This window comes from Triticum dicoccoides, chromosome 1B (genome assembly GCF_002162155.2).
Source record: "Triticum dicoccoides isolate Atlit2015 ecotype Zavitan chromosome 1B, WEW_v2.0, whole genome shotgun sequence".
Taxonomy (NCBI): domain Eukaryota; kingdom Viridiplantae; phylum Streptophyta; class Magnoliopsida; order Poales; family Poaceae; genus Triticum; species Triticum dicoccoides.
In genome coordinates this window covers 450,015,328-450,026,183 of record NC_041381.1, presented here as the reverse complement: position 1 = coordinate 450,026,183, position 10,856 = coordinate 450,015,328, and the positions used below count along the sequence as shown (strand labels likewise).

General features: G+C 49.1%; 1 protein-coding gene across 1 annotated transcript; it reads right to left on the bottom strand.

Annotated features, from left to right (window-relative positions):
- Nucleotides 1-2,294: 2,294 nt before the first annotated feature.
- Nucleotides 2,295-3,327, bottom strand: LOC119306691 (E3 ubiquitin-protein ligase EL5-like). Its single transcript, XM_037582852.1, has one exon. The coding sequence runs from the start codon at nt 3,249-3,251 to the stop codon at nt 2,688-2,690; it is 564 nt and encodes a 187-aa protein (XP_037438749.1). The 5' UTR covers nt 3,252-3,327; the 3' UTR covers nt 2,295-2,687.
- Between the last annotated feature and the right edge of the window lie 7,529 nt (nt 3,328-10,856).

Sequence of the window (10,856 nt, the reverse complement as noted above, 5' to 3'; positions counted from 1 at the left end):
ATTATTGGGCGTAGAAGCCAAGGAGCGCAACATTTATAAGGAAGCCGGACACTATTCAACAGGAACATGAAGTTTGAAGGAGAACCCGCCTTGCAACGCCGAAGACAATATACGCGCCGGACTCGTTGTCGCTAAAGCCCGGTTCGGGGGCTACTGAGGGAGTTCCGGACTAGGGGGTGTCCGGATAGCCGGACTATCATCATCGGCCGGACTCCAAGACTATGAAGATAGAAGATTGAAGACTTCGTCCCGTGTCCGGATGGGACTTTCCTTGGCGTGGAAGGCAAGCTTGGCAATACGGATATGTAGATCTCCTACCATTGTAACCGACTTTGTATAACCCTAGCCCTCTCCGGTGTCTATATAAACCGGATGGCTTTAGTCCTTAGGACGAACAACAATCATATCATAGGCTAGCTTCTAGGGTTTAGCCTCCTTGATCTCGTGGTAGATCCACTCTTGTAACACATATCATCAATATTAATCAAGCAGGACGTAGGGTTTTACCTCCATCAAGAGGGCTCGAACCTGGGTAAAACATCGTGTCCCTTGTCTCCTGTTATCATCCACCTAGACGCACAGTTCGGGACCCCCTACCCGAGATCCGCCGGTTTTGACACCGACAGCCGCCATCGACTGCCAACAGCTCGGTTTTCACCGGCAACCATGTCTCCCCAACTCGCAGCCGGGACTAGATGATGGATCTCGAGATCCGATCACCAAGCCTCTGGCCAACCATCTTTGACGACGAAGATGACCACCACCATTGGCCAACGAGACGACGCGAGATGAAGAAGGGCGCTGCCAGCCTGCGTCCTGGCCAGCACCACCGGCGCTAGGCCCATCCCAGACCACGCCTCATGGCCGAGGGCAACAGCAAGCCCTGCCACGACGAGGACGCAGATCGGAAGCCCAGATCCGGCCCCCGTGCGCCGCCACGTGGCCACCACCAAGCGCCGTTCAGGGACAGCCCCGCCGCCGTGAGGGACGCCGCCTCACGGGCAGCAGACGCCAGCCCCCGGCGGAACACCGCCGCGCGCCACCGGCCGCCGCGGGATCTGCGCGAGAACGGCGAGTACGCCCCGCCGCCACCTTCCCTAAGGACCACGCGGGCTTCGCCGGTGTCCCCTCCGGCGGCGGCGAAGCGGGGGAGGAGCGGGGAGGGGCGGCTGGCGGCGCGGTTAGGGTTTGCTATGGGAATGATAGACATGGTTAGTATATTCGCAAAAAGGAGGGTTTGACGTTTCCATTGAAAACACTAAAGGCCCATTTTGGATTGTTGGAACTTTTTCTAAGGATTATCTCTGGATCAAAGGAATGATGGCACCTAAATGGATTCGACTCCTATGACTCCGTTTAATAATAATTTAAACATCCATTTCAGCCGTCTTTTAAGACATTTCTCTACGTTCCATCCAAACGATTGTTCCTATATTGTTTTGCTATGCTTTCTATCCTCTATTTTGCTATGTCAACCTTGTTAGATCTAGGTTTGTCATATTCTCATGTTTCACGATGCTAGGATCCAAAGTGGCCCTATAGAGATATCATAGTGGCACGGCCTTCTTCATTTTCCCATGGTTATGGAAGGTAAGGGAGTGCATCGGTGAGACCATTTTGGAGGCCTTCAAGGCTACGTGATTTTAGCCACAAAATCTCAGTTTCTGTGGTGCTTGTTGGCAAACTTTTAATGGCCGAAGTCACTGAAGTAGATCTTTCATGCATGTTGTAAACGAAAGAAGTTTCCTACTACTCCGGTGAGCTCCACTTGACTGTTTCTTGTTGAAAGGAGTTCCACTTGTGTGTTTAGTAAGCTCGTTTCTCAAGACCTCACAGAATGGTGTGTCATAACCATTAACCAAGTATCATGCAGGCTCATGCCACCAACTAACCATATTGCTGATATGACATAGTATTGATTGAGAAAGAGAGGATACAATAAAGTGGCATAGTATTATACGATATCATTAGTATGATCTAATAAAAAATGTGGCACTACTATGAGCTATAGAAAACGATAAATACGGTCGTTGATACTATGCACTATAGAGATACCATACACTATCATGCATACGATACTAGTGTATATACTCCTAACTAGCCTAATCTCATAAGTTTAATTGGACTTCTACTTTCCCGGCTGAAAGAAAAGCATTTTTCTCCTTCTTGTAGAACCATGTAATGAGGTACCGTCCCTCAAAAAAATATGTAGAGGTACCTATCAACATGGCCAAAAGAAGAAGTTTTCAACTGGACGACCATGCCCAAAAATGTCGATCAGAGCTTTCCATTATAACTCACATATGTACGATACTACGATCTTACACTATTAATTCTGTCACGCACACACAGTAACACATATGCAAGTCTATATGATATACCCCTACATGTTTCTAATCTTACAATTCCAATCACACGCACACATCGTCATATAGAAGGAGCCACTGATCCAAATGTTTATCACACCGATCAGAAAAACTGAATAGAGGGAGATATATATATGGATAACAAGAACACAACAAAACAGGAGACGCCGAACGGAGCCGACCGTACCTCTCCGACCTGCAGGGGTCAGCTAAGGGACAGCAACACAGACGCCGGGATATGCGTGTCGTCTTCCGCCGTTTACGTGCTCCTCTGGCTTGCCTTTGGTAGCTCGGCGCCTCGCCGGTGCGCGCAGATCTGCCTCACACCGGGCACTCCGGGCCGTCGTCTTTGTAGTCGTTCTTGGGCTCGGCGGCGGCGGGCACAGGGGCGACCACGCTGGCGCGGCAGAGCGGGCACGTGGAGTGTAGATGCAACCACGCGTCCACGCACGCGGCGTGGAATCGGTGCCCGCAGCGAGGTAGGAGGCGCGCCAGGTCGCCGTCCCGGAACTCCACGATGCACACCGCGCAGTCGGCCGCCGCCTTCCCGGCGGCTTCGCTGCTGGAGTCGAACACGGACACGGGCAGGGAAGACGGGATGTCCGGTTGGTCGGGGTCACGCAGGCGCCTTGACGCTCTCGGCGAGGTCGCCGGAGACGAGTCGGTCGATGACGCCTCCTCATCAGCGCCGCCGGGGGATGACGGCCCTCGCTTCCCGGAGAAGAACCGCCAGAAGTAGAAGAAGACGAGGAGGATCATGAGCAAGTTGATGCTGACGAGGCAGGCCGTCAGCATCGGGCCATGCGGCGCCCAGTGTTTGCTCGTCTCCACCGCCGACGCCGCCGTGGTCGCTGGGCTCGGGCTGCCGCTCTGGGGCGTTGCCATGGCGGCGCTTGATGCAAGAAGATGGCTTTGGACGAGAGGAACAGCAGATGGCAGTTGCCAACGTTGTGCATAAATAACAGAAGGCGAAGTATCCAGTGAAAATAGGTACTCAGTGAAAATCTGAAAATTCACACATGGTCCATCGGATATATAATGAACGGCACCGATCAAAGGTGGGATCTCTAACTATCCACTTAAACACAATTAGCGATAACCCCTGTTCTCTCGGTGATTAACCAATATCATGTGGGGGATTGCCTTGCCCAACTCCAATCTAACTCTTCCCTGGCCGATCCATAGGGCTGCTTCCGCGGGGAACGCCACGGCGATTTCGAGCCTTCCTGCAGCCGCAAGGCCCGAGGCGGGGCGGACAGAACCGGCGGCGAAACGGGCACGCAGCGCATCAGAGCTCTCATCGGCAGGCAGGGCTCCCAAGGACTTGAGGCGAGGACGCCGCCCCGGCGGAAGGCAAGGTTATCCGCGACGTCCGCCCCGGCAGCTTCGCCGACGACGCACACCGTGTAGCGGAGGAGTGGGACTGCATAGGTGACACGCACGCGACAGACCAGCCGCAGTGGTGAAACTGAGCGGCCTGGTGTTTCCAGTGCATCCGAGATGCTGCGCCACGATGACAGTGGTCGGCGGGTGTGACCTGCAGGGTAGCCGCGTCCATCACAGTAGCGTCCAAATGCGTCGACCTCGACCGGCGACACGCGGACGCGGGCTGCCCCATGCTATGCTTTTCTCTGAAAATTTGTAGCTCAACTATATAGTTCTCTGAAGAAACGTCCGCACAACCTCTGTTATTTCAGAAAATGTACCTAAACATGCTGAAGCTTTTGCATTGAAATTTGCTATATTGTTAGTGTTGGAGTTGTGCAACTCTCCTGTGGTGATTGTTCGGTGGCATCTCGTTGGAAATTGTGTCATGAACTCAAGAGATATCAAAGTGATGTGTAGTCGCTTGCCTAACTGAATGTTCCAGCTCGCTGGAACCAAATTTTACTGTAACACAGTGTACGAGTTAGCTGCGACAATCACAGTAGCATCCAGATGCGTCAACCTCGAACGGCAACACGCGGACGCATGCTGCCCCATGCTACGCTTTTCTCTGAAAAATTATAGCCAACTATACAGTTCTCAGAAGAAACGTCCGCACAACCTCTCTTATTTCAGAAAATGTACCTGAACATGCTAGCTCGATCATAAGAGTTGTGCAATGTTTGGCTGGGGCTTGTCCCTCTGTTTGTTTCTAAACTTGCTTGTAAAGACTGTAATTTGGGCCCATGTACATGTGTCTAGCTACAAAAAGATTAAGATTGATTGGGTGGTGGGCTCGTTGCAAAAATCTCTGTGTAGGAGGCAAAAGAATATGAATACAGAACTTCAGAATTCTTGCACAGTTTCAGCTTGATAAAATGTTGGCATGAAGCCCATAAACTAACATCTTTGTAGAGTTTTGCACGGTTCAACTTGATAAAATATTGGCACAATGTCAATTGACAAATCACGCAACACATGAACTTTATCAATGTAGTTCACCAAAACAAGCAACTAGCAATGTTTCTCTACAGATAAAGAAAATTCAGTAGCAGGTAACAAAAGGAGTTCTGAAAGAACGACATTGAAGCTCTCAACGGAGGCCCTTTCACGACCGACGGCGTTGAGTACTCTGAAGATTGAGATGCAACCGACGAAGGGTGAGCAGCCAATGGAGACCTGTCACGACAGACGGAGGAAAGGTCATGGCTTCAGTCGCCACCGGCCGAGGATGAGTTGTAGCCGATGTAGGGCCCGTCGCTGCCGTCGGAGGGAAGGACATAACTCGAGTCGCCACCGGCGGAGGATGAGCCGCAGCGGACAGAGGGCCTGTTGCTGCCATCGGAGGGGCCGTCGTTGCCGTCGAAAGGCAAGGGCTCACGGCCGCCGAAACGTGATTCACGTTAAGATTGAAACGTAAACCACCTTGATGGTGAACAAGCCAGGGGGTTCTCTGCTAACTGTGTTTAAGTGGATCATTAGAGATCCCACCTTTGATCAGTGCCGTTCGTTATATATCTGATGGACCACGTGAGAATTTTTAGATTTTCACTGAGGACCTATTTTCACTTGATACTTCGCCATAACAGAAACCGAATCTTTTTTGTTTTACAAAAAAAATATAGGACGTCCTTCCCCAGCAGATATTCAAGTTCGTCGTTCAGATCTCCCGAAGAGGAGCACCAGAGACGATAATGCGCGCGAAGAACAGGGAAAGATAACAACTAAACTGTATGAGTTGAGAAGAACAAAAAAGGAAGGACGAAGGTAGTGTGGGAAAGTAGAGGGAATGGGGGTTTTATAAGAAGGTAGAGGGGAGATAACATTGGCTCTCAGGGGTTTGGGATGTACAACGGTGATGGGTTTGTTAGGCCAACTCCACCGCGCGACCCCATCCTGTTCGACCCCGTCTGTTTGAGGTAAAAGCGACAAACCGGTCAGCTCAGCGCGCAAACGCCCAGACCCATCTTTTCTATTTTGTGTCCGGGCCGACCCATTTCGAGCGCAAACATGTGTCGGGTTTGGCTCGTAGCGGACAGCAAACGGACGCGGGCTCGTTCGCGTCGGGGCCGCATGGCAGGCGGCCACCTACCTCACACCCGCCAACATCAATACGCACGTGCGGCCGGGTACGCCTGTCATCCGCCCAGGGAAAGGTCACGGCCCTTCTTAAATGCCGAAGCCGTGGACCGGTCATCGTCCACACTCCCCACTCCACCCCGCGGCCTCCTCGAAACCCGACACCCCCAAACCCTAGCCTCGAACTTGCAGGCCGGCCGCCTCGTAGCGATGGGGCTCTAGAACTACGGCCACAAGGGCAAGCACGACCGCGAGGCTGGCTCATCGTCGGGACGCCGCCGCGGCTCCGTGAAAAATGAGGCCGCATCGCCACCGCGTCGGGCCCCGCGCCTGCCCCCTTTACCATCGGCCCTAGGCCCGCCGGCGAGCGCGACGGACAGTACCTCAACGCTGAAGTATGCGGGCGCTACTGGGAGACGAGGACGCCGGTCCCGTGGAGCGACGTCCACCTCCCCAACAATTGGCACCTATCCGCCGACCGGGTCCCGATCCCGCCGGTGCCGATGAGTGGCCTTGCGCGCCGCGATGAGATCGAGCGCCGCCACCGCCTCCTCCCCGACGAACTCTACTACGACGATAGGTAAGCCCACGATTCCGGCCTCTGGGACACGTGGCTCCAGGACGAGCACGACACGCGACGCGCGTCCTACTTCGGCGGCATGGTGTTAGGGTCGCGGCGGCCACGTCGGGAGGTGCACGGCCTCACGCCCACGCCGTCGCATTTCCCGTCTCTGTCACCACCTCCACCTCCTCACATGACAGCGGAGGAGGAGGTCCGGCTCATGCAACGTGTCATGGAGGACTCCATGAACACGCATGATGAGTGCCAATGGCCGAGCCTAGAGGAGACGATGGCCCTCTCTGCGGTCGGCGATGTCACCATCCCCGACCTGGATATGGTGGCGGCGGAAGAGGTAGTGGAGGACGCGCCGGTGGCCGCGTTCCACATGGATCTGGTGGGCCAGCAGTGGAGCTGGTCGTCCACGGCTCCGGAGATGGCCGACGCCGTGGGGGGCGTGAATTGGTGCCCCACGCTGCCGCGATCACCGGAGCAGGAGGCCTCGCCACGGGAGGAGGTGGTGCAGGCACCTCCGACCTTCCAGCCCGCCGCCGTGTACCACGTGCCGCCGTCCCACCTCTGGATGCCGCCAGACTACGTTGACCTCGACAGCGACAACGACGACACCATCGTCCACTGAAGACGACGATGGCCACGACATCGACGGGCGCGGCAGGAGCACGCAGGCGGTGTTTTTTATTTTGTTTTTATGTTAATTATGGCACTGGACCGTTAAGTGAACCGTGAAACTGGGCCGTTTTGTGGCCGTGACCCCTAACTAATGTTTTATGTTTTTTTAACTGCGTTTATTTACTTTTTTTGTCATTTTATTTATGTTTTTCTGTTTTTAATCACGTCCAACACGGACATGATTTGAGGTGCGGCCGCGCGGTGGACGCACACACGACCCAACGGACAAAAACGGACATGGGTGAACCCATTGCCGCCCCAAAGAGACAAAATCCGGCCAAACCGGACGTTCGTTTAGGGTCGTGGGGTCGTGCAGTGGAGTTTGCCTTAATTCCGAATGGTTTGACTGCGGTGGTTGGGTTGTCGTTACAAGCTAGGTTTACTCTTATTGTCTTACAGATATCGGTGTTCACTGTATCATCGTACAACGACTGGTGGATTATAAGAGAGAAAGTAGTAGATATTGTGTTTGCTTCTTTTGTTTTCACTAGTAAATACGTACGTGCAATGCAGGCCCATATTAAGAAAAAAATAATTGCACATTGATACTAGGCAGGATATCTATTAAGTGTTAATTCTGTATGATACTAATTGCATGTTAAACATGCTGAGTGCTCACCATTGAAGTAATATAAGTCGTTGGATTGACATGATTTGATGACCAAGATTAATTAAATCTGCACTTTGGGTCTTTTATATTGGTATATAGATATATAGATGCATGCACCAAAAGGAAAAAAAAAGGAATAGTGCTAGTCATTTGCAATAGGGGCACTTAGATCATGCCTCGGTATATTTCCAGTCCATCTTAATGAATACGAGAGTGTTTGTCATTACGATTTCTTTTGATCATCTCAACTTTATGAAACCTTTTCCTTATTTCTTGCGGGCAAGATGTTCTTCATGTAGTCTTTTGTAGAAGTATTTTAAATCGAGTCTTCACGGCATCAATTGTTCACCAGATGAAAGTTTGGAAATTTGGATTTTAGAGGACACATGTTTATGCTTTTCGAATGAAGTTTTGCAAATTGTTTGGTTCTAACAGAAATATACCCGCCCTTGGCATCTATACTTCATCACATGGTTGTTAGATCATTTGGATCGAGTAGCTTAGATGATTCGCGGTAGTTTACCTTCTCCTTGTTTCGAGGAGCTCCCGGTGCCGGTGGTGAACAGAGGGGAGCTCAGCGTAGAGGTCGACGGTGAAGTGGCTTGTGGGGCTTCCCATCGCTTTAGTGCCTCCCTATAGATCGGACTAGGGTTAGGAGTGGGGAACAGTGGCGGCGGCGAACCTCGTACCTTGTGTCGTGATCCCCAACTCCTCTATGTGGCACTGCGCGATAGGGGCCCACCAGCCTTGCTTGGGCTGGACGCCCCCGGTCAGGGCGTGAGTCAAGGGTTCAATGGGCCGTTGGGCCCATTTGGGAAGAGATCAATCTAACATTCTCCCCCTTGATCTCATCATATACTTTTAACTTTATACTTTGAAATAACTCTTTTCAAAGTATTCGTTCCATCACAGATTTGCATGTAGAGCATGTCTCGTCATCACGGTCTATCCTCGATAGAATCAACACCTACACCACACTCCTCTGTTTTGAAATAGATTCTTAACCTTGGGCCCTTTTATTGTCCGGAAATCTTAGACTATACCATAAAATCCATGTCGACTGTGTGTTCTTCGAACACACTGGGCGGTAAGCCTTTAATAAGAAGATATGCAAACACTTGTCTGTTGCTTTTATGCTTCAAGCATTTCTACATAATTCCGGTCTTTCTCCTTTACAACGCATAACTCTGTGTTAGTGTGTTTGGCATCATCACTTGACTTGTTGTCATAGGAGCAAAAAACTTAAAATGGTTATCGCTGTTGTCAACCTTTATCAACTCCGGGTACAGGTCTCCTTAAACATTTTGCCTGTCCCTCAGCCTCATATCAAGCTATAACATGTTTTTGCATCACATTGATGATAATTGTTTCATTCTTTGGAGCTTTTCCACACGAAAACTCCTAGTGTGAAAGTTAGCGACAATTGTGGATTTCTCTATACATTTCACAAGTCTTGTCTTTGTACTCACAATCTGTTGAGAGCACTTATTTCTTTCAGCATGTGGCAGATATATTTGCCTCCATTCCAGCGATCTATATATGGACTGGACATTGCCAAAACAACCCGGATACGTGAACTGTGTCAGGGTAATATATCGAGCTTCCAACAGCTGAAGCATATGGCACCATATCCGTTTTCAATCTTTTCTGATCAACTTTTGGAACACCATAGTTTCCACTTTCAATTACCCTTGACTATAAGAACAGGAGTAGGTTTTCTCTCATGGATACTTTAGAGACCTTTCTTAGCATGTCCATGCGACATTCCTAATACCCCATTTTATTCTTTTCTTGGTGAATCTCGATAATTCTAACGAGAGACACTCTACCGAGAACATTGGTTTGAACTTTGAGGACAAGAACTTCTTTTCTCCTCCTACAGTAGATTGACATGACCACTAGCAAGTAAGATGTCATCCATATGCACAGGATTAGAATGAATTTCCTATTCTATAACTTTGCGTGACAATTGTCCTCTCATTTTCTTTAACCCAAAATAACATCTGAATCTTCTAACTTTAAATGCCACTGTCTAGAGACTTGCTCTAGTCCATAAAAAACTTCTTGAAGCAGTATCCCTTGTGTTCTTTACTTTTATCTGATGTAACTCAGATCATGATGTCGATCATGATGTGCCACTAACACTCATTGTAATCTATTCATCCTTTTTGCACAAAAACTTCCGATTTAAGTCACGCTTTATACCTTTACATATTTCCTTTGGAGTCACATTGGCCTTGTAGACCCTTTACGGCCTACTGTTTTGGCTCCATTGGAAATTACTTATAAGCAAACATCGTCGGGATTCACCAATTTTATTTCATCTCACATAGTCTTATCATTTAGACAAAAAAACAGAGACTTCTCAAAACTCGGTTGAGCACTTTAAATGAGGTGGGATCAACCTCCATTTGAATTTCACTAACATAGACTTTATAGTAATCAGAAGTATCTGATTCTCTCATTCCTTGAGACCATCTGTGTCTCAGGTACTTGCACTTCTTTCATATGGGGTTGTTGTTGCTCTGTCATTGCCAAGAGGCAAATTAATTCTATAGTCGTTCATTTCCAAGAGGCAATAGGTTTTACAGGGAGCTGTATCACAAGATCCATGTTTACTCATTCTTTATGGCACTTTAAGTGCCATCTTAGTATTCCTTAGACTGCTTTCTGAACTATAAAAGATCTAGGAATACAACTATTTCTTTTCTTTAGGGGTATTATTATGACCGTTGTACTCCCCCAGACGATCACATTCTTCATTAATGGATCACTTTAGATGCATAATGTGCATCAGAGTATCTAAAGTATAGGGGAGTTTCAGCATTCTTAATTTATCTCATATTTCTTTCTCCCCTGCGAAATGTGGCAAGAACTTTTTTTGCCACAATTTCGAAAAACCATTCATAACTCTTGTGAATTGATTACTTCATACGAAATGAAGTTATCTATTAACTGGTATGGGAGTAATTTTTCCTCATTCCATATCAGAAACTCAATAGAGTTCTTTATCATTAGTACTTTTGCAAGTCACACTTGCATATCATTCTTATCTTTAGGTTCATCTATAACTTTTATTCTCTTTTGATTTATTGAGTGCTTAATGACCGTTACACATAAGGTGTAC